Source organism: Siniperca chuatsi, linkage group LG10 (genome assembly GCF_020085105.1).
Source record: "Siniperca chuatsi isolate FFG_IHB_CAS linkage group LG10, ASM2008510v1, whole genome shotgun sequence".
NCBI lineage: Eukaryota > Metazoa > Chordata > Actinopteri > Centrarchiformes > Sinipercidae > Siniperca > Siniperca chuatsi.
The window spans coordinates 25,956,639-25,981,381 of NC_058051.1; the positions used below are offsets into that span (position 1 = coordinate 25,956,639).

The window sequence follows — 24,743 nt, forward strand, 5'->3', positions numbered from 1 at the left end:
AAACTTACTTTAAACCTTTTAAATCATACCTTCAGTTTTATTAATTGTGGATGCGATTTCAAGGGCCCCTTAACAAACTTTAAAAAGTATCTGGCCGGAAACATAGAGGGTGACCAGCAGGAGCACCCGTTCGCAGACACCAGCCTGATCTTGGCTTGATTCAGCCTCATATGGTTGCACTGTTTGACAAGCAAGTCTCCAGGCAGTCCTCAAAAACCCAGCAGCGGGACTGCAGTGCTTCCAGATGCGGTCTGCCTGGATCACTGAAACAGCACATCTCTGTGTGAACATGAACAGTGAACACCTAGCACCACACGTCAGTGCAAGTTTGTCACTTTCTGCTGATGGGGTGTGATTCCCATATAGCATGTGTTTTGTCTATGATGTCAGTGCGTGTGTGTTACAGCATTTGAAAAAAGGCGTGTACAGTACATCTAAGCGTGCATGTGTACTTGTGCGGTTCAATGAATGACTCACTATAGGCTGTTAGTCATCTGTCCAGGGACACACAAAAACCGGAGCCAAGTGCTGTGTGTGACGCCATGTGCTTTTACAGGCCTCTTAGCTATGTACATAACATGTAGGAGGCAGGAGAAGTGCTTCCTGTTTATCAGGTGCATCTTCAAAAAAGAGACACACTCAGCTTCTTTTACACCTTTCTACAAATCTTATCTAAGTCAAGCTGAAGCCTGCTGTGTTGTAGATAACTAGCATTTTAATTTCAAATTTGTGTTCAAATAGGAGTACTGAATCCACAAGTGTTGAGCCAGTGTACTTTCTTTTCATAGACAGACCACTGGAAACAGCTTGTTTTTGTACCTTGTCTACTAGAGCATCACCTGAAACTTTCCTGAAGTGCAACCAATGTCCTCACATTGCAGAGACAGTTACGCCACAAGTTCCCAACATTTTCACCAGGAAACAAAACTACAATAAAGATAAAGCTCAACAGGATGTCAGCTTTCACCCACTAACTCATTATCTCATTCTGGTGCTGTACATGTGCCCACACACACACACACACAGGGACAAGAGAAGAGGCAGGGACGGTCGCATTGGGGGAAACGGGTTAACCGTTAGAAAAGGGGTGTGGAAAGAGTAGAGAGAGAGAGAGAGAGAGAGGCCAAAGGAGTGGGGCCATATAAAGAGCAACAGAACACAAGCCAGCCTTGTCTGTCCCGCTCACTTAGACCTCACAGGAAACTCCCAACTCCCTCGGCCCTCACACACTCGTTATCACTTACCACACTTTTTACTCTCATACACAGCCCCACCGGATTGCTGAGTCTGACCAGAGAGGATGCCTGCGCCCGTGTGGAGAATGAATGGGCTCTGGAGAAGGATGGCTGGAGTTCTGGTGCTCTGCGCTCTAATGCTCAGCAGTGAGTACTCATAATTATAGATTATAGTATCTTCTTTTGCAACTTTGATTCACTCCAGTATTCCCTCTCTCCTTAGAAGGTTGTTTTCTCTCAGCACAGAAACTTGGGTTATGAGTGGAATTGAACTAATTTGCTGTCCCTTTGTTTTTGTCTCCAAGAGACGCAAACATTATAGTGGGCAAAATTCATGCATCACTATGTTTACATCATCAGTGGCTTTTTAGAGACTAGTTGGGGGGGTTTGCTTTGATGTGTTCTACTATGAGGTTGCACACAGATGCAAAGAGGCATGGTTAGCAGCGGGGTGGCTGCAGACACAAAGGGTCTGCTCAGGAGTGGAAAGTTGCAATTGAGAATAATTATGTTTTACATCCTGCAGTGCATCTGGGTGGAGCTAATGTGGGTTCGAAAGTGTGTAAAAAGATTAATTCCGCACAACCAGCACAGTAGATAAAATAGATGAATGTATTTTTATATTAAAAATAGGATCAGTTTTGGTCCTGTCTGTTGCGTGTGTGTGTGTGTGTGTGTGTGTGTGTGTGTGTGTGTGTGTGTGTGTGTGTGTGTGTGTGTGTGTGTGTGTGTGATCATGTAGGTGTGTGTGGACTCCCTGGGCAGTCCACTCCAAATCAGTCTGAGGCCTGATGCTAATTGCAGGGTGATGTATGGCTTGGATGGTGTTGCTGCCTCGCTGGTTGTAAAGCAGGACTAGTTCTAGTTCAGCCCAATGTAACGACTTCTGCAGAGCCATTAGGCCCCATCTATGGGCACAGGGGCGGTGGATGTTTGGAGTGACCTTGGGAAGACTAGAAGGAGTATCCCAGACTGATGAAAATAACTAAGGGTTTACTTTAAAAGGGAAAAGATCATGAGATGGCGGAACATGTTCGTAGTTTGCACAATAAAAAGACACACCACAAACTGTGTGCATCAGCAGCTTAACAGATGGTAATTAGATCTACATGGAAATCGAATTACTCTACTGGCACTCCCCGCCAAGAAATTAAAGCCACAATACAGGGACAACATTTTAAGACATGACTAATAATCAACCATGTATTCTTTTTTTATTACTCTTGTTTATTGAAAAACAGCTATCCGACCATCTTATTATCTCTATAATTAGGATTTAGTTTTTTGCCATTCCTAATTATGATTAGCAGACAGCTTCTGATTTCTACTTTAAGAATATCACAAGGGTGTCGCCTGAAGTCTGCTGACCTGTACTCAGTTTTTTACCACATCCAAAAGCAGTCCTCCGATCACACAGACCTGCTACATTGTTGACAATCGTGTCCATCTGGCAGTGAGGTGTGAATTTGCAGAGGCATGGTATGTATACATATGGCTCCAAAGAAACCTCTCACTTAAATGTATGCAATGGTTTACTGCATTTATATGCTGCCAGTTTTACCATTCTGTGTCGTTCATCAGCCAAGTCACAATAGACAATCTGTCTCCTCACTGGCTCACAATATAGGAGGACTATGTGGCTGCAATGGTATATGGGTCAGAGGTCTGGCCCAGATGACGTCAGTATTCATTTAAGACCCAGACAATTTTAATGTTTATGTTCCATCATGTTTGTCTTGATCTGCATAAAGAAGACTCTTTGTCAAGTCACTCTATCCCGATAAATGCAGAGGTGCTCCACTGCGCAGCTCCTGTCTTGTTGTGTATTGTTCTCAGTGTGGAATCATTGTGTATTAGGAGGTTTAATCAATGCCACATTAGTTTGGTGGCAGTGATGTCATTAGCCTCACAAGGGCAAATGGGCGAGACAGCTGATCCTAGGTCTGTCTTAAAAGCATATTTTGTAGTATTTGTACAAAACAGAGAAGAGCCAATGAAATGTTCTCTCTTTGTCTGATATTTGGAATAGAATAGAATTCCTTTATTGTCATTGCACAGAGTGCAATGAAATTGAGTAGCAATCCTAACAGAGCATTCACACATATTAAACAGCAAGTAAAAGTAGAGAAAATAAAAATGTATTATAAATAAAATATATATATTTGCTGTAACCTATAAAACTTCTGGATATTGCACATTTGCTGAATTGCAGTGGCCATACGTACAAATACTGCGGTTAGGAATAGATGCATACAAATCTGCGTTTGGAATGTAGACATCTGTGCAGTGTTCTATAAATGTAACTCTAACTATTGTAGTGCTGATAGTCACACAGGTCCCAGACAGTCAGTGTCAGTGTTTGGCAGTGTTCGGTTCTCGTATGGCTCTGGGGTAAAAGCTGTTCTTGAGTCTGTTTGTCCAGGATTTGATGGACCTGAAGGACCAGAGGGCAGCAGGTCAAACAAATGGTGCCCAGGGTGGGATGGGTCTTTTGGAAACCATGGAAACCACCAACATATTTATAGAATCAGATAGTATACAATGTTGCTTATGGAGGAAAAAAGTTGGGTTTTTTTAGCACTGGGCTTAGTCAAAGACTATGTGGCGTCACAATATTAGCCAGGCAGAATATATGTTGTACTGGCATATTGTAGGCTGCTGCTAAAGTCACTGAAAGGAGGAATTAATTCCAGTTGTACTTATCTAAAACTCAGTAACATTTGCAGCGGACAAACATTTTAGTTTAGATTTGTAGCTTAGAAACAGTGATTCAGGCAAACAAGAGTAGAAGGGTGAGTGGATGGAGAGACAGGATGAGAGCCTTTGATGCACGTGATTAGTGAACATGTTTACCGAGTTTATCAGAGCAAACGTCCTTCTCATATAGAAACAGGACAGTCACTCAGAGTCCTCAGCAAACGAATTTACTTAATGCTCCCACTTCCCATGGCTGTCATTCAGTAGTTATGCAGGCATGCAAATATGTAGTGCTGATATGGGCATGGACTGCAATGCTGGATGATGTCATTCAACGCCTCTTGGCTTATGTTATAAGCTTTCTCTCTCTCAAGATTTTGGGGGAAAACCCAAGCTTCAAATCTGCTCTGAAGAAGGGGAAAGACATCTTGTCTTGCTCATTTCAGCTTGTCATTTACAATGACTTTTTCTGTTGCTAAATCAGGGCCTCAGGCAGAGCTGAATGAGCTGTGACAATTACAGTTAGAATATACCACATACCACCAAGATATTCACTGTTTGGGCGATTCCAAATTTGGTGTGCATGTTTTTGTGTGTGTTCACATGCGCAAAGCCATCAATGCTCAGTAGATATCCTTTGTATAACATTCACTTAAGTGGCCTTCGCTGATACAAGTCATTCAAGATGGCATAAACTGAACTGATTGAACACAAAAGAAGAAGAGATATAACGCACAGACTGCTGAGTTGTGTTACAGAAAATGTGAAAAATTGTCAAAATTAAAACCTTGAAAAGGACAGCACAGGCTTCACAGAGAAGAGAGGTCAGCATCCATATCTCCCTGCACACAAATGTACAAAATTTTGTTTCTCAGACAGCAGCTTCACTCTGCCAACATAAACATGGGCAGAATATTGCCACTCTTTCTCATAGCCCTCAGCTATTGACCAGCATTCTTTCAGTCCCAAGTTGTAATGGTGTTTGATTCACATCATCTGCTGGAGGGCGTGGCTCTTTTATATAAGCCTTGGCAGATAGTGGTCTTATGTCAGGCTAGGGTGTGTGTCCACTTGGGCCCAAAGTTATGGCTGAGGAGCCACGTGAGCTTGCAAAGTAATTAAACCTGGAGCCAGTGTTCTGTCAAACTGCCAGTTTGCTTCAGTGATTTCTACACATGAGAGAGCCAGGTCAGGCTACAGCCGAAATCATTCAAATATTATAACAAACACCGCCTGTCATAAGTGTCCGTTCTGTTACCTTGTCTGCTAGCCGATATTAGCACAATCACAGCAACAAGGGGAGGACATTTTAAAATGTATTTTCTCTCTTTGAATTATCTTCATTTGAAGCCAACTCTTTTCCAGAGAAAACATATTAATGACAAGAAAACAAAGTCACTCTTGCCACTAATGAAATGATACTCCAGGAAAAGGAGTTGACTTGGAGAAATAGACCATCTAGCAACAATATTTACCTAGTGAAACAATCTTAATGAAACGCAGACGCTGTGTTAGCATTCAAATCTTCCTTTTCCAATTACTGCTGTTCTGGTGAGCTTATTGTTCCTTGTTCCCCTGGCACCCTGCTGCAATTTTACAGCTGTTGGGTTTTACCAGCATAAAGGAGGGAAAAAAGGCCTCTCCTTCGGTTTCTCCTTCATTTTTAGCCCAGAAAATTTGGCGGGACAAGCAGCACTGAGGTGGAGAAACTCCAGATATCACTGCTCAGATGGAAATCACCCCTGTGTTCAGCTAATGAGAAGCCCCAAGATTACAACGTGAGTTCCAAAACGAGAACTTGGAAGCACTCTTGTGCTTCTTGTGTCATCCCTGCCTTTTCATGCCGGCTCAAAACTAAAACTTCAGCACCATCTCAGTGATCCTCCTCACACTCATTGATCCAAGGTTATGGTGATGTCATGCTGAACACCAGTAGAAAGCAAAGTGCGCATAGAGCACATAGTGTATGTTAGATAACCAGGCAGGGCTGTCTTTATGGAGGGGTATACTGTTTACCCCGGGGAATAAAAGCACTTAATGAGCCTCCGCTGAGGCCTTTTGACTGCCAGAATAATTGCTCCTGGTAATTAATGTTCAGTAAAAGGCATGACGTTAAATCCTTGCTTTATACTTCCTAATTGAAAACACAAGAATGTGCCCTTTTGCTGCTCTTGAAGGTCCTGAGTTTGGACACCTTATTCATTTGTACTGGATATAGAAACAGTTTCTGTGCAGGTTTAGCCATTATCTAAACCTGCCATATCTGGAAGGCTATCATATTGCTGCTATTATTTCTCAATCTTCCTCTCCTACTTTGTCTCCTGAGCCTCAATCATATCAGAGCCGGATTGTTTGGGGCTATAGGTTTTGATATCTTTTTACAACCTCTCCCCACACAGTCTCATGTAAAAACAGCAGCTGGAATCAATCCATGGACATCTGCTGTTGCAGCCAAGTGCTAGTTCTGACACAGAGAGGAGAGGTAGCTACTACGGCCTCTTGAAGCAGCTGGTGTTTCCAGTTTCTAATCCGCTCACAAAATGGATGGCCTGATTTTGGAAACACAGGTTTAAAGTTTTACTGCCCAGCTGAAACTATTTTAATGAGTAGCTCCTATCAATCATAATGTTAACTTTTCATTCTTTGCATTCGCCCTTCTCAACGGTTTCCCCAGCCTACCAACCTTGTATCAGTGTACATGAAGGAAAGATAAAAGTTTAAGACTAATATTTTGAGTGAAATAATCACATCAAGCCACTATAAAACAGAGAACAGTCCCTGTGCTGTATCCCTTTTATAACAGTTACTGTGGATGTAATCCCACTCTAAGAGTATGTGTCTGTTTTCCAGAGCCACTGTGTTATCTGTAGCCTCCAGCATGCTGACCTGCAGTTTTGAAGAGGTCACTGAACGCTACGTGCTGTGACAGCCACATCCTGTCCTAAGATGTGCATGGATAGCATTCCACAAACCTGTTGTTAATTCCTTTTTCTTTTTTTCCAAATCTATATCATGCTTTGTTTAAAAACACCAGGGGCGTTGGCAGGGTTAGTCAACTTTTGCCACCTGTCTGTGCAGAAACAAAAATAGTTCTCACGTTTGGGGACCTGAGCAGTGTATTCCTGGGATTTATTTTCTTTCTGATTGTCACTGGAGTAGCAAGTAAAATGGACTGTATTTGGACTCCATGGTTACAGTTAGTGGTGTATTTTTTTTTTTTTCGTACCATCAAGGGGAAGTAGGACAATGGTATACTATGCTGTTCTAGCCTATATACAGACGAAGTGTTAAAGTGCTGAATCAATTAATTGATTAATCTATTAGTTGATCAACAGAAAATAAATTAACAATAATAAACAGATATGATATTTGATTAATCGTTTAAGTCATTTTGGAGCAAAAATGGCAAATATTAAGTGGCTCTGTCTTCTCAAATGGGAGGATTTGCTACTTTTTCTTTCTTTTTTTTATTGTAAATTGAATACCCCTGAATTGTAGACTAGCAATGTAAATACATCACCTTTTCTGGATAATTCATAGATTAAACATTTAATTGGAAAAGCAGTCGAAGCTTAATTTCTCCATCTTGGTTGGCCACTAACTAAGGCCACCTTATCTTAGCATTTCTTAGTCCCAGAATTCCCTTGAGGGTCTCTCCCCGACTGAAGGAATTCCTGACTTAAGATGAAGTAACATTTCTCCTAGGAGGGAATGAAAGGAAAGGAGTGAGGAAGACTTCTGGCAGACATCTGGAAGCAGGGGACACAGATAAGTAACGAAAGGAGGGTGTGGCACATTATGACAGCCAAGGTGTTGTCTCTATAGCCTGGGTGGACGTCAAATGCAAGTCCCAAGATTTAGGGCTGAAGCTTTTCCCCCTTACGCATGGTGTCAGAGACTTCACATCTCTCTGACAGTGCAGCACATATGCAGGGAGGGAAAGAGCTCCCTAAGGAGACTTACTACAGCTGCTTTCCCCTGCTCATAATATAACTGCAGCCGTTTAATGTGTGACAATGTTTGTTTCCATTGCATTTTCCTCGCTTTTCCCCATCCTAAATCCAAGCGCTAGGAATAACAGGAAGGGTAAAAGATGGCAGCTACACTTCAGGGAGAGAATGGCAAAGGCTGTGATAGATGAGTGAGGCAGTGGCACATGGTAAGTGACTGCGTATGAGACCAGATAGCACTATTCAAAATATACTTACCCTCTATCTTAAGTGCACATACACACACATGCAATCTGTTTGGCTGCAGCTGCTTGTAACATAGCGGAAGATGATAAAGACAGGCAGGCCACTTGTGCAGCATGCTGATGTCTCTGTTCTAGCTGAAGGTGAGCTCCCTGATCTTAAACTAGACCACTACAGGGTCCAATGGCACAAAGACAAAAAGAGGTGCTCAAACCTGATTCTAAAAATCCTTTTAAAGGGGAGATGGTGCCTACTGAAAGGAAAAACTATGGTTTACAATCTGGGTTTATTTTTGTAGCTCTGGCTGTTGCTTCTGTCGGTTATGATAACACTATATTCGCCAGTCATTGCTGAGATCCCCGAACACGATAACATTGTTAAAAACAAGTCCAATGCAGCAAGAAACACGAGCAGTCAAGACGATCATAGAATCATAGATGTAAGAAGTTTTGTGTTTGTGAACTCTGGCCTACCGACAGCATACAGTAGTTCTCCATGTGCTTGAACAGACTGAGAGGCAGTAGAGAAGTGTCTCAAGTGCAGGATGCTGAAATCAAGCTGTTTGCTGCAGGATTGGACTTGAAACTAGATAAACTAAACTGAACACACTAGGATAAAAAAACATCAAAAATTAAAGTAGCATATATAAAAATGAGTACCGTGTGTGTGTGTGTGTGTGTGTGTTTTCTCTGTCTTACCTTTATAGTACCAGCATTTAAAAATTATGTCTATATGCCCCCCAGCTCTAGCTGCGCGATTGTATATGTGTGTTCATGAACTTATGTGGGTGTGTCTGTTAGTGTGCAAGGGAAGTTGGAAGACTTTTCCCCAGTGAAGAGGAGGGTTGAAAGGAGGTCATCTGGAAGGAAATAGAACCAAATGTTTGTACGTAATGTAGGATCTGGCTTTCAAAACAACTTCAGTATGTAAATTGATAAGACATATCATCTGCTCTCCCCAGAGTCCACTATAGTCTGAATGCCTTGGAAATATATGGTTCACCACATGACCAAGAGCTAAACCTTGGAACCCTCACATCTGCACTAATCTCATCACTGTCCTCATGTATGCATCAGTCCTACCAGGGCTTGAGTGCCACAGAACATTTTTATGTGTTTGTGTCTATCTCAGACTTGTAATATGATTTATTTTCAGTGTGGACTAGATCCTGGAATTCAAGCAGTAAGTGATGATGTTCAGTATAGGTTTGTCATTTCAGTAATGACCTTTCTTAATCCATTTCTCCATATATAACCCACTACAGTCAGTTGTGAAAGTCTTGACAATCTTCCAAGGGATTAGGATTGCTTTATTTATGTACCTGATATCTAATATGTTTACAGCATAACTGACTTTTGGAGTTGCTTACATTCCCTTGGTGTTGAAAGTGAAGTACATGAAGTACAGTTGGGTCAGCCTACAGACCATCAGTAGCTGCAACACATTCCAGCGGCATGTCAACAATAATGATTGTGGTTCTCTAAATCTTCATAGACAGAGCAAAGCACTTGCCAGGGTCTATATGTGCTAAATATGTAAGCATGGTGCTGTAAAGCACTTCAAACATCTGCCAAATTACATTTGTTATTTGCCAGTGAAATATCTGCCTTTGTCCTGCTTTATAATTGCTGTTGATTTGTCCAACCTTAGGCAAATAAATGCAGCATTTGAACTGTCACTCACCATCTTGTATCCTCTCTTTAACACATGATTTAGTTCTTTACATCTGGCATGGCTACACACCACACACCACACACCACGTCAAAGACTGGAACACCCAGGCTGAAAGCTTTAAGGAGGACAGCCAGGGCAGAAAATCCACTTGATGTAGTGAAGTGAGTAGTGAAGAGCAGGACTGAACCCAGAGGTTGCATTGTCTGCAGCCTTGGCCTCGTGCTCCCTGAACCCATTAAAAAAATCTCTGGAGAGAGAGCCTAGTTGTGTTTATGGAGTAGGAGTGTTATGTATGTTTCTCTGTGTTTGTGTTAAGAATGGAGGTCCTAAGGCTTCATGTTGATGCTGAGGGGCCTGGCTGGAAACACAGTGAGATTTCTCACCCAGCTGTCTGGGATGTCTGTGTCCACACTGGTAGAGTGTTACTGCGTTTAAACGTCTGACATAGTGCAGAGTTTCAGCATGTGACAGTTTAAAGTGAGTAGATTGGTGTGTATCTATGTGCACATGTAGCCATTAGCATATACAGTATGTGTCTTTTATATGTCTGTATGTGTGCAGAATCTGTGCATGTAATGTGTGTTTAAACAAGAGAACCCATAAATACAATGATTTATGCTTTCTAAGAAACGGGAGGTTTCTTTAAATCATAACCAATCATGCTTATTTCAGTCAACACTTAATACTTAACTGGTTGGACAGTGAAGTGCTTTAAAAATGTTCCATTGATACTATTTGTCCTAATAAAATCTTTATACCTATGAGGCATAAACTGAGGTACTAGGTTAATCCAGTGGTGTGGAGGCTAAACATTTTCGTCCCACATTATTGCTCTATTAAACATAGCAGCTCAAGCTGAAGGCAATTAGCTAAAGGCTCTAATAGCACAGTTAAACATTAGGATTCATGCCCACTTACACCAGTTAAAATGCAGCATGTGACCAGCTTTGGACAATGTACAGCCAGTCGACGCCACTGTTGAGATAAAACGCACTGCAGGAGGGAACCATATACTGTATTATAGAGGACATACTATCGTGGTGGCCACTCGCTAGCTGGGAAAAAATGATGTAACACCATCTTTTATTTGGGGTGCTAACATTCCTACAGGGAGCTTGGAACTTATTTCAGAGTGTGTTAAAGTCATTCATGTTTATAGGATTTCAAACACACTAAACATCTAAATTCACCAATCTGGTGATTAACTAAATAATGGTAGTGGTTCACTAAACACATTTTCCTGTGATTGCAGCATAGTTTTGGTTAGATGTTAAACTGTTTACACATTATATTGGTTTCCTTCCATGCAGAGGGGAGTGTTTAGAAATGATGGTGCAGGATGAATTGGATTACAATGCTGTAGTCCTTGTTAGCCTCTGATTTGTACTGGAATTAGTTCTCTCTTTCTGATAGGCAGCGTCCCCTTTGTCGCTGTGGCAATGGGAGCAGGGGTGATGGGCTCAGCCATACTAGAAAGAGTTCTATGTGTCTGTGTGTGCGTGTAATTACACAACACAAGTTAAAATGCTGCCCTATAATTGAACAGGGCAGTCTAATAACATTATCTAGTTGGCTAGATCAACAGAAACAGGATCTCTCCCAGAGGATGCATGTGTAGTCAGGAGGCCATGAACTTTTGACTGAGCTGTTTATTTGCATAGGCTGCAGACAGTGAGAATTAGTCCATATGTGAGTAGTAATTACTTAGAGCCCCTAAGAATACATTCCAAATTGGTTTGGCATCTTTCGGTTGGGCATGAGGTTTGGTTCACCAGGCCAAGCTGTTCAAACCAACCCTCTGCCCTGACCTCATTCACACAAACATTCCACTGAGTGCGTGCTAGAAATTTTACCCCGAGATACCATACATCTTTCCTGTCCCCACCTCAAATAGTTTTTCCCGAAGCGCCCCCCTATGCGGTTGGGGTTAGGGCTTAGGTTAGGTCATAGTTAGGTGTAGAAGTGATAATTGGTTGGGGTTAGTGTAAGGTTGGGTTCTTGTTAAGCATCTCAGAAGATGCCCGGTTGGGGTCAAGAATAAGGTTGGGTGCAGGTTAAGGTTCGGGGAAACGCATATCGACAGGGAAACAGATTTCGACACTGGTGTTCTAAAAACAATGGGAAGTTGGTTATTGTAGTTTGGCCTGCTGATCTGGCCCATGCCAACATGGCCAGCACTTGGAGCTGCAGCAGAGGCTGTGACAGCTCAGGGAGGCAATTAAGGTACTATAAAATCCTTAGCACCTGATTGCCACAATTTGAGTCAAAATTCATACTCCTTATCAAAGTCATAATACAGTAAAATGTGAACATACAGGCATGATGCAAATATTTTTAGTTTCCGTGTGACTTACACTTCCTGAGGATGTCATTATCTCTGATTTCCATCACAAATAAATGTCTATAAATCCACTTAGAAATCACAGAAAAAAGATGCTCCTTATAACTCCAGAACTTGCCTGTGAATCTCCAGGTTTTAACATTCACTTCAGTATCAAAGTAATCCAGTGATAGTTGTCTGTACATCCATGAGTATATTGCCAATTTGCCAAAATGTAAATGACTATAGGCTAAAAAAACAGGGCTTAAGTTGTAGCCCACAGATAACTCACTGCATCCATGGCAACATTATACTTCCTGTTTACATCCCCAAAACCCCCAAATTATGGGAACTGTAGTTACCAAACTTAGAGCATGATTATCCCCCAAATCAAAGTAGGACAAAGAATAATAATAGGAGTTACAAGATGTTGGGTGGGCACAATTTTGTCTGAGGGGGGGCCCACAGTTTTAGACTTGCACTATAAGATATAATATACAGAGCAAAAGCTTTAATTTCTGCAGGCATCAAAGAGCATTGAATCATGAGATGAAAGTATTTAAGCTGCTGTCTCACTCTGTGTCTCACTTGCTCTCCCTTCCTTGCAGGTGAGGTGATGTGTCAAAGCACTGCAGCAACAACCGCATCATCAACAAACATCACTGCTGGTAAGAGCCTTGATAAGTGTGCAATGAGACTTGAGATTAGCACTGGGGTCCTGGCAATTTCAGTGGGATTTTTGCAATGTTATTCCAGAGTTCATATTTTCCAATGGATATATCGCTTTATATCCATTTCAAGAGAGGCTATAATGCCATGGTGACATGAGAAGTGACAAATCTTTACACATCTAGTATGGTGCCTGTATATAATAGCATTGTCCTTGGATTGTGTTCTTAGAGCACGATGCTACTGTCTCTGCTTCAACTCCAGGCACCACTGCTGCCCCAGGTGTAGATGTCAGTCCTACTGTTCCTGGCAGTATCTTTCAATCTGATACTTCTGCTGGTCCTAAAAGTAGCTCATTGCCAGAGACCATTATATTGAATCCTGACAACCAGGATGTAAGTACCTCGGAGAAGACTGCTGCCCTCATGCCCAACATTGGTAAAACGTCGGTGAGTACTTGCCTGTACCATGTTCAGTTGGTGCTTCTCTGCTTTTTGACTTTTTAACATCTGGAGTTAGTATTGCCGTAGGCATAATCCTCAAATAAAGAATAAAAACATAGACTATACATGTTAGTTTTTATGCTGTTTAACATTTCAACAGACATTTCTGTAAGATATACCACTTTTGTTTTGAAGGAAGATTTGTTAACGATTACTGATGTTGTGGTTACAACCATATGTGCACACATTTGCCTCATCTGACCGGGCTTACTGTCTCCACAGCTTGATGTGAAGTGTGTTGGCAAGGATGACATCCAAAAAAGTAATGCCATCAGGGCTGTGGTGCAAACACATGATTGTGTGAGTATGAGTTTATCTCTCATAATGTGACTGTAAAAGTAGAATATTCTCATAAGATATCAATCCACCACCACCAAAGCTACATCCTACACCACCTGTATGTCATTCAGCTTGCAACAATAGCCCTCCTCTTCTCCCTGCCAACCACAGGCAGTATTGAACTACCAACAGCTGAGATTTTGGCATGCAACATTTAAGACCACAGTGAAACGAGACGAAAGAGCCGAGCCCGGTTACCTTCTGGTGACGCACTCCTTTTACCAGGCATTGTAAATCTTGAGACTGTGTTCCTGGCAGGAGACAAATGAAGAGGAGGGCTGATGTTTCCTCTCTTGCCCTGGGGTCCTTAAGACAAAATGAGGAATAGCAAGGGTGTGGCTTCTTTTTCTGGGTTTATTATGATACACATAGAGGTGTTTTTCAGGTTTTTTCACATGGAATATACAAAATAGTTCCAAACTTTAGAAAATGTCATATTTGGAGCCATCTTAGAACATAATTATAGTTTTCCCTTTCCCTGTTAAATCCTAATGGTGTGTACAGTTGTTCGATAATGCCTTAAAGCACAACAAACACGTGATGTTCAAACAGAATTCACTGTTACATTGTACAGTATGTCAGTCCAGGTGCACAGAGCTGAAGCAGCAGGTCAGATCCTAGTCTGCATTCTTTAGTTAGCCTCTATTTGGGTCATTATTGTATCATCCACAAAGCCAGGACCATCTGCAGAAGTCATCTGTCCAACTCAACCTGAAACTTAACATGGACTACAGTGCCAGAAGCCTTAGCCAGCTTTATGATTAGTACAAAATGCACATAGCTAAAAACAACACATAACAAGGTTATTCTCTTCAGGCAAGAGTGAGTGAATGGCATGAAAGACCTTGATAAAGGAACAGCCTGTATCAATGGAACAAATTTAATAAAGCTCTTAAGTAGTGGAAAATAAGAAAGGTCTTTTTTATACCTCTGTAAATCCCCAAGTCATCCGTCACTGTAAAGGGCAGTGACAAAATAAAAAAATACACATTGTTCTCCTTCTTCATACATTATTTTAGTATCAAATGAAATATTTGTGTTTTTATAATGTGTTTATTCAAATGTAAACCTACTGTAACTCATCTGAACTCCAGCCATGGGTGCAGGAGGCCACACAAGGTCAAGCAAAGCAGGGTATGAGACAATGTTGGATCCCTGAGAGTAACATGTGATGGGTCACAAGTGACACAGGCAGATGGAGAACAGAATAGGTTCAACTGGAGTGATTTTGCATTTTGAGTTCAGCCCTCCAGATTTTCATCCTCCATGCCTCAAAGATCTGGGTGTTACAACAGAGTCCAGCTGTGGGCCCACTCCCAACTAACTGAGAATTCAGGGTTTGCTCACAGTGGTCTTCTGAGAACACTGTCTGAATCACATTAAAATGATGTGTTCCCAAGTCTCAAAGCCTAAAGTTGTGCAATGAGGTGATATCATGGTTCAGGGTTAAGGTGGGAAAAAGAAGGTGTGGTCAGCAAGTTTTCCATCCCACTGCATTTTGTCTCCATTACGCACGCAAAGGCCTACGTGCCCTGATGGTCAGCGGGGAAAATTCAGGAAAAAACACATTTGATCGTTGGCCCCAATGATCACCCAAAAGAAATAAAAAGTCTATACTCTGTGTATGTAGGAAGCTGTGCCCTGAAAATGTGAAATATGTTGGGCTTTTGCAAGTTTTGAGTTAAGTTCATGTTTAATTTGCCCAAATCAGGGAATTTGTTTTTTAATGTTTTATCGTTATATGTGATGCACCTTGAGAAGCATGATTTCATGAAATGTGCTACAAAAAAAATTCTTAAGTTTAGAGTCTGCGTTAATCTTCTGAGTTTATTCAGACAGCCATTTAATACAAGTTAGTATTGTACATTTTCCTTTGACATACAAATCCTTTCTTATAGGAAACAACTAAACTCATTATTCTGGAGAACGCTACAGGCTTGTGCGACAAGGAACGCTGTAATGTAGAAATCTTCCAAGATGGCAACACAATGCTACTGACCAGTGATGATGGTGGGTATCCATCAATATATAATAACTTTCACATGCATAGTTTAATTTGTTTGTGACACTTAAGGTTAAAATTCATTCTTGTGCTATAATTGTTGCAGCAAAATACTACATAGACCTGATATAAGTACTGATATATTTCTAATATTCATTGCCCCTGCAGCTGAGTTGAGTACTTTGACTGAAGCGTTCCTGAGTGGACATTTGAAAGACAAGGTAAGAGAGCACTAGATGCTACTAGTTTGAATATGATGGTGTGGAGGTGAAATAACCATGAAACCCACAAGGCAAATCCTTCACTGCAAGGCCTACAACTGAAATGAACTCTTATTCCATGTCCCAAATCCAAACTACAGTACATACTAATTCTATACAGTATGTACTAAATACTATTCATCATAGCATACTGTTTTAGCAGTTAGTATACAAAAAATAACATCCTTTACTATTTTATACTAACAGGAAATGCTAAAATACATCAAACTACAACTTTGGAATGTCACTGCCAATTAAACGTCACAAGGAAAAAGTGAAATGCCTTTCTTAAGATTTAATACTTTTTGTTTTCTTAGATATTCCTAGAGCTACAATTCATTCACAACCCACAATGTATTAAAATAAAATTTTAGCTGTGAGAAGCTCCACCCTTTCCTTTGTGTATTGAATTGTGGGAGAACAGTGTCCATCAACAGCCCATTAAAAAATCAACTGTATTTAATATGCATACTGTCTGTTTTAAGTATACTTAATTTTGTTACTTTTCCAGTGTGAACACAAAACATAGTCTGGATTTGGAACAAACCGTTAGCTTGTCTTAACCTGGGCTACTATTGTAGTTTTCCTGTGTTTTTCAAGTCAAAACAAAACAATCCACTGGACAGCCTACATCATGGATGACTGAGATGACTCTACACAGGCCTCTCTTTTCTTTCTATTTTAATGAACTCAAGTATAAGGATTGTATATGGCTTTAAATTCACATGTACTTCTTTTGACCACAACCTTATCTTTTCAACTTGTTTGCAGCTGGGTGTGACAAAGACTGAGAGCCCATCATCACATGGGGGCAAATCAAACAATCTGAATAATTCCTCTGTATTTGTGGGAATACTGGTCAGTGGTCTGCTTGCCGCCCTTGCAATCACTTTAGGTTACTTGAAATGCCAACGCAGGTCTGACACCAAGGGAGTGACGCTGGTAAGCACATTTTCACATTTTCTGTTAAGAATGGATGCACAATATACTGAACTTTATGTTGCAACTGGGGACCTCATTTACTTGCTTTCTGGTTTACATGTTCATGTTGGCTCCACAGGAGTTGCCTATCAGTGGTACATCATTCAGCACACCCATGAATTGAAAATCATTGCATAGATTTTGCCTTTTACACCTCAAACACTGCATAATGCTTAGTTTGATCAATTATTCTAAATTGTTCACCTGAAATTTTCGTTTTTTTTAACGCTGATCTGAGTGACCTTACATATGATTTGTAGTTATGTTTTATCATAAATATGTAATTTTTTCACCATGTGTTTACAGGTTTCTGCAATCACATCCGAGAGTAACACTATGCATAGATTTTCTTCTAGGTTCATGTTTCACTGCATCTGAAATCAAAACAGAACTATTTTCTTCCTTTGGAATCAATTGCTGCCAATGTTTTAATTAGTGAACGTTGCTGGGCAGCTATCACAGAGAATACATAGAGAAAGAGTGAGTGTGTGTTATCCAAAGACCCACGCCCTGCTCTCTGCTGCCTTATTCATCTGCAGAGCTCACTGTTTCATCTACTAGCCAGGCGCAGCTCTATCACATGATAGAGACCACATTAGAGGATGTGTTTGTGTTTAGAAGTAATAGTGGGAGGGTGTCGGGGTTAGTGGATGCATCTGTGTACATACGTGTCTCTATGTGCATGACAGAACTGTGTCTGATCGTCAAATCAAATGCTTAATTTTTAACTCCCTCAGAATATTTTATCCAAAGACCTTTATAACACATCAGCACAGTGAAGCTGTTCTTCTTTTTAATATACTGAATCAAAATATGGGAAAAAAACATAACCTCCATTATGGCTGCTATGTTAGTGATGGAGACTTTAATACACATGTCCAATGTACACATTCATGCAGTTTACAAATGCACACAAATACATACATTTGTGCTCTTTTTCTCAAACATTTTAGCATGCTTTACATTGATATTAAAAAGAGGGGACAACTGCTTCACAGCTAGTTCACTCTGCCTACACCCTGGTGTTGTTGAAATTTTCTATCTCGCCTTTCCATGATGAGTTGTTCATTTGTGCTGTATTTGCAGGCAGAGGAGGCCTATCCAGTAGATCAGGAGAACCAGGGGAACACTCTTGTATCTGTGGCCCCCCTCAATCCCCCTCCAGAAACCCAGGAGAAACCCAGCATAAATGGAGAGTCCCCTGAGGCAGCCAAGACCCAGCCTCCTCCTCCCACCAACGGCCACTCCACCACCAAGACAGCAGACACCGAGCTGTGAAATAGTCTACAAATAATTGCAGCCCAGGAACTACCCCTATAAACACACCCATACACACATGCTTATGCATACTCACCTCCCTTTCTGAGTCCACTCCTGCCCAACCACAGAGAGTTCACAGCAAAGTGGACATCAGGGACTAGAACAATCTCCTACATCAACACTCCTCTTGTTATGGTCCCCTTGCCTCCTCCTTTGGCTATGTGCCTCAGTAAACATCAGGAAAACTAGTCTGGTGATGACGATGATGGCGTTGATGAATGAATGATGTTGATGATGATGAAGGCTCAGTCCCTGGGTTGTTGGCAGGCTAGAAACGAGAGACAGGAGATGGACAGTTCTGGGTGGGAAGCGAGTGTAATTTTAACATTAATCAGCACTGGTTCCCATGATGACTGCAGCCTCTGGAGTCACAGCCGTGTGCTGTCAGCACACAGCAGGGTCTCTGCCTGTCATCAGGTTTAAAGCTCCAACTAACCACTAGTAAATACAGCATAAGCACATAAATGAAATTGTTCCTTAGTTTATTGTAAAGCCATGACAGACAGAGAGGAATCTATTTACAAACCTCTCAGAGAGAAAATCCATTGGGCTCTTTCTTGTTTCTCTGATTGAGTTATTGATGGTGTATAGGTGTGCGAATGTGTGTATATGTGTGTCTGCTTTTTAACGTATACTTGCATCTGTACTGTGCATGGACTCTATGTATATCCACACATGCATCTAAGCTTGCTTACTGTATGTATGCGTGGTTGATGGCAAGTGGTAGATTTTGATCAGGTATGTGAGCGAGTGACGAGTCTGAATGTGCATGTGACATTAGCCATGAAAAGTACACAATTTTGTAAAATGAAGTTGACAAAGTGATGGCTTACTGAGTCAGTCGGTCCCCATGGTGAGGAGGAAGGAGTATTAAAGTTTTAATCACATCACTTTCTTGAAGAGGGGTAGCCGCAAGGAATAATCCAATCTATCACTGCAAACTGTAGTGAAATCAATCACAAAACCAACGGGCCTCTTTACAGTGGCTTCATAGTCACTGCTGAAAATCATGAGACTGAATGTCTGACTAACAGACTCATAAAGGCCTCGGACGCAGAGCCTCTTACTGTCAGCTCTGTCCATCCGTTTGTCAGTGTTATTCTCTTTTCAATATACTGTATATGCTCTTTTTACTATCAGTATTCTATTGAGCAATATGTATAGTATGGTGCCTTTTTTGTCCTGTTTTTATTTTTTGTACCCACACTTGTTATGTTACTACTATGTGCCAAAGAATTTCATTTCATAGCTTATGTTGAAAATATGTACTTCTGTGGCACCTTTACAAATCTTGATCCAGGTCATACAAAATAAAGAAATATGTTCAATGGCTATGACTGTTTGAAAGAAGCATCTAGTGGACCAAATCTGTGAAAAAAAATGTTGTCCTGTAATTCACATGCTGATATACCTGAGATTAAATAGAAAAGGAAACTGCAGTGTTTTTTAGTCAAACTGGGACAAAGAAAAATATTCTGATATATAAATGGGATATCTCGGATTGATTTCTCCTTTCAATCCATTTTGTATCTTTTCATTGCTAACATTCCAATGTGACTGTTTCATTTTACTAGCACCCTGTAGTTTAAATTGGAAAATAAAAGGCGAAAAATAAATAACTTTTTATGAATTGTCATGTTTTCAGTCTCATTTTATTAAAAAAAAAATCAATCATAAGAAAGAGCAATGGGATTTTTAACCACAGAAACATGTGCACATGTACTTACAAACACGCACGCAAATACATACATCTGTGCTCTAACACACATTGAATTTAAATCCCATACAGCCCATAAGGTCACACAGCTGGTTTGCATAAGCAGTAGTAATGACATCACTTCACACTGTTTTGTCTTCCACAGTTTGGGTGGGGCAGCGGAAACATCCACCAGCTGTCTTTTCGAAAAAGCACAGGACATGTTCATGAGCACCATGTTAGTCCTGGTTCGACTCACTATCCATCATCACGGTTATATACATATTTTTAATTTATTTTCTGTCACCATGCATTGTATGTGACAGTGTGACTAGCTTATTTCCCGCTCACATCCTTCTTTTATCACAAGATCAAGCTCCATGTGAATTCCTACCCTGCCCTGTCCCCTTCCACACCCTACAAGGAAAATATTTCCTCAAGGCCATTGAGTGGTGCTGTAGAACAGTGCTGTTGTCACAATATGCCACAACCATTAAGCCATCACAAAAAGCACATACCATAGACATAAATATATAGGCTTAAATGTGGTCATCTACAATTTGAGACTGCTGCACGGTGCAAATTTAAACGGTGTAAATCCAAGTGGACGTGAACATCGCTGTATGTACAGTATATACACTCAGACATCTCTGTTATTTGCAGCCTATTTGACCTTGAACTCTGGGAGGTGAATCACCAGCTAAGATGTTATTTTACACACAGTGTCTAGATTAAAGAAACCAACAGACTTCACCCAAGTAAGACTATCAAGTTCACTTCTCATTTAATTGTCTGCTCCACATTTACTCATTCTTAAGGCTCTCTCTAAATCTCTGTCAAACTCACTCAAATTTCACACACACACAGAAGAAAATCCATATTTTCCCACTTAAACCTTAATAGTAACTTGCCATGCAGATAGTTTGATTTGCCCAGGTTTTGAGATAAGCATCTCTGGGTGTTCTGCCACTGGCCCAATACAATGGTGATTTGTGCAGCTTGCAGCATTTAAAAATAAACAGCAACATCTCTTTCTCTGTTCACAAGGTCTTGTAAACATTTTGCCTTGGAACTATTTTCTATGAAAACTGTTAACAGTGCACTGTGTGGATTATCCAGAGTAAAGCAGACATTGTTTCTGGAAAGAGATGCTTTTGATTTTTTTTTTATATAATTTTTCAGTTCTGTGAGCACCACTCCATTGTATTGGGGTTTGTGGCAGAAATAAAATGAATAAAAATGTTTTCTTTGTCATTTGGATGAACCGACCCTTTAAATTTTCCACCCATTGGCCCCTGTACCCCTACAGTACATCACTCCAAATCGTCTCTTCCACAGCTTTTCTTAAATGTCACACAAGTTCCCCAGCTCCAGCCTGCTCCCTCCCATCCTTCATCCCATCCAGCTCTTAAGTTCCCCCACCTCTCTATTCCACCATCCAGCCAAGAGTAGTGTATGTGCTGTGGAATCTGGGATTGTGAACAAAACTCAGCTGGTTGTTTTTATTGTGGGGTGGCTCCCCCCTCAGTGTAGTTACAGCTGCCAAATACGTCATGTTTTCCTTCTTCATGCCAAAGCACGCCCCTTCTAAATTCATTGATGGTAAGATAATATTGGGTGGAATGGGAGGGTTGGAGGTAAAGGAGAGCACACAAGAGACCGAGTGGGACCCTGAGGTCAGGAGGTGTGGTCTGCAGGGTGAGCCTGTGATGAAGATTAAAAGCTGATTTCAGGTTCATCAAAAGGTGGCAGTATTAGCAAAGGAGTCCATCAAGTCTTCGATCCTGCATTATAAAGGATATGAAACATTAGGTGACAATTTAAATAATCATTATAATACATTTTTTACTGCAGACTCCTCATAACTGTCTGTTACATCATGTCTCTCCTCTTCCCGAGTTTCCTGTTCTAGGAGAAATTACAATAAGGAATGTTTACCAACTTCCTTCCTCTCAGGAACTTGGTATGTATGGGGTTGACAATGAGTGGAAAACTGTGAATGAGACAACATGACCTATCTGAAGCTTGAGCAATAACAAGATCTTCTCTGTTAACAAGTTTTCCCAGTATGAAAACTCAAATTCAGTGATTATTACAGGCACACCATGTAATTATTCCCAGAGCAATTAAGCACGAGACAGATACAGTAAATATCAATCCACATGCTGGGGAATCTTGATATTCTCCTTTCTTCTGTCATCACAACCTGGAAAAGAAAGAAAGCCATCAGGTTAAGGAGCAGATTATTAAAATCAGTGAAGCAGAAATTAATTTAATCATATATCTAAAAAAAAAATATGGCTTAAATCTGCAATAACCGAATTTTTACCACTTGAGGGCAGCAGAAATCAACTGTGAACACAACACTGACATATTGTCTTCTTTTAATTTGATATGGCGGTCTTATTAGCAAACAGTTGCCTATTAACACAAACAGCAGATATGAAGCAACATTAGCATTCATTTGGAGTCATGTGTCTGGCCACCTGGCGAATGTAAGTCCAATAGTGACTCTTCTTTTAGCTGGGTTTTTTGGTTTCCACCAACTCCTGGGGGAAATATCCAACCAGCTAATAATAGCCGCAGTTTGTGTCCCATGATTCATTAGCATACAGTATATTCGGGTCGTAGAGGTAAAGATAATTAACCGGCGATGATTGAAAAACCCAGGTCATTTTCAAAAGACTTACTGTTGTTCTGAAGGTATTTCCAAAATCCCCACAGACTCTTCCACCTGGATAAAAAAATATCCCGTCTGCTGAATGGTAAAAAAGGCTGTTGTTGCGCCGTCTCCCAATCAAAACAAAGATGGCAGCCCACCGGCTACCTGGGCAGGAAACAGAGTGTCGCAAATTGGGAAACGGGTTAAAAATGTTTTTTATCGTGCAGCAGGTGGACTATGTCTTCATCCAGATCGTTAGAAAAGTTTCTGGGGATTCTGGAAATACCGTCAGAACGGCGGTAAGTGCTTTTAAACCACCGGTTTAAATGTCGGTTAATTGCTGATGGTTACCTCTGTGACCCCATGTATGCCAATATATGACAGGCACTAACTTGGGCTAGCTGCGAAGTGCTCTAATTACTAACTTTTTCTGCCATTTGTTGCTGGGTATGTATGGTACAGTGGGTTTAGCAGAGCCGCTTATTGTTGCTGGAAACGACAGCTGTGTAGCGTGAACCAGAACAGTACAGTTGCAGTGATAACACAATGAACTGAAAGATACTAAAACGCTCAGTAGAGCTGAAGTGAAAATACTTTACCACTACCAGTAACCACTTTAACATACAAGTAGCCATGTGATGCATTATTTACATAAAAATGTTGATTTATAGCAAAATATTTGTTAAAAGTAGGCTAAAAGAAAATGGTAAGAACATTTCCAAAAGATGAAGACATAGCAAACTTATAGGCCAAGCTAGAAAAACCATGTATCCAGGTTCTGCATCCACATATAGTCAGAGTAAATATATGAGTGCTAATATAATACAATATAATAGCTCTCAATAGTTGAATCTGAAAGTATCTGCAGATAGAGGTGAGGTGGATGGATATCTGGCTGCTTGCTCAGATCTGGACCTGGTAAGGAAGTTACTATACAAATCTGTAAAGATAATGTTACTGTGTGAGGACAACACAACTCTAGCTGTTTGACCTATTTTAGTTTTTTAAGACTAAACCAAGTAACCACTAACCAATCAACTAACTAATTCATAACAGAGCGAATGCAGTTTGAGCAGGTCTCTGAAAGTAACAAGAGGAACTTGAAGAACTCTACTTGAACTTAATGAAATGGTTTATGTTTTTGACATCTTGGCAGCAGTGAATGTTTTTTTGTTTGTTTGTTTGTTTGCATGAACACAACAGTGTGCATCCACCCACGCTCACACAGACATTCTCTTAAAATCCAAAGCGCATGACAACTGGAGAGAAACTTAATATACTTTCACATGCTTTGAAAAAAAAAAAACATGCATCATGGGAAATGTACTATGCAGTTTCAAAGCTGGGATCCACATTAAGGGAGGGGCCCACTGTAAGACAAATATGGGGCCCCACTGACTAATGTGCACACATGAGGGAGTGACCAGACACGTCCTAAATGTAACTGTCCCATCAGACAGCCGTGTCAAAGGCCAGACAGTTTTTGATCAATTCTTGTGTAATGAAAGTTTACACTTTCAGCCCTGATTAAAAAGTCACTACAAAATGTGTTTAGTGGTAATAAACTGCAGGTTCTTGGCATGTGTGTTCATATACTTTATATGAACTTTTTTAAAGACTTGTATCTGTTTATAGAATTTGCTTTATAGTATCTCTCTGGAATTTCTAAAATTGCTAAAATCACTGTTTAAATGAAGATGCGCTGCATTATAAAAGCAACAAATATACTAATGAACAAACGAAAATTGAAAAGCTCACATTTAATATTTTGTCTCCATAGACACCTAAACAGCAAATAACTACGGAAAATTAAATTCATACCCCGTCTGTTTCCTGCACATTGCTCTGTGCTGTCGTCTATTCCCAACATCTGCTGAGGGAAACAATCTGGAAGGTATTGTCTCTTTTTTTCCAGTGATGCAACTATCCACAGAAGGCACACATTACACCCTGTAGTAAACTGTAGACCACGCAGTTGATTGTATAATAATGATAATTTTCTAAAGCTGATTTAAGTGCTGCAGACAAATTGCACAATAACACTACATACTAACAAGTCTAATTTATCAGGCTGATAAAAATGTGTGATATTAGCCTCTAAATACTTTAACTAAAATGTTAATTTAAAATGTTCAAACAGGCGCATACACAACATTGTGCAAGTGATTTACACCAGCCCACATTGAAATAAT

General features: G+C 40.5%; 1 protein-coding gene and 1 long non-coding RNA gene across 3 annotated transcripts; one reads left to right on the forward strand and one right to left on the reverse strand.

The window, feature by feature from the left end:
* Nucleotides 1-1,032: 1,032 nt before the first annotated feature.
* On the forward strand, nucleotides 1,033-19,823 carry si:dkey-261h17.1 (putative GPI-anchored protein pfl2). 2 transcript variants are annotated; one of them, XM_044212713.1, is made up of 8 exons: nucleotides 1,033-1,382; nucleotides 12,728-12,787; nucleotides 13,020-13,237; nucleotides 13,514-13,591; nucleotides 15,529-15,640; nucleotides 15,801-15,853; nucleotides 16,664-16,834; nucleotides 17,960-19,823. In XM_044212713.1, exons 1-8 carry the CDS (start codon nucleotides 1,301-1,303, stop codon nucleotides 18,149-18,151), a joined length of 966 nt encoding a protein of 321 aa, XP_044068648.1. In that variant the 5' UTR covers nucleotides 1,033-1,300; the 3' UTR covers nucleotides 18,152-19,823. The 2 variants fall into 2 exon arrangements, with proteins under 2 accessions (XP_044068648.1, XP_044068647.1); XM_044212712.1 differs by having other exon boundaries at nucleotides 1,147-1,382; nucleotides 13,053-13,237.
* Nucleotides 19,824-19,829: 6 nt separating this feature from the next.
* LOC122883681 lies at nucleotides 19,830-23,115 on the reverse strand. Its single transcript, XR_006379682.1, has 2 exons — nucleotides 22,580-23,115; nucleotides 19,830-22,095 (listed from the first exon to the last, which is right to left on the reverse strand). It is a non-coding gene; the product is annotated as an uncharacterized LOC122883681 (long non-coding RNA).
* Nucleotides 23,116-24,743: the final 1,628 nt, after the last annotated feature.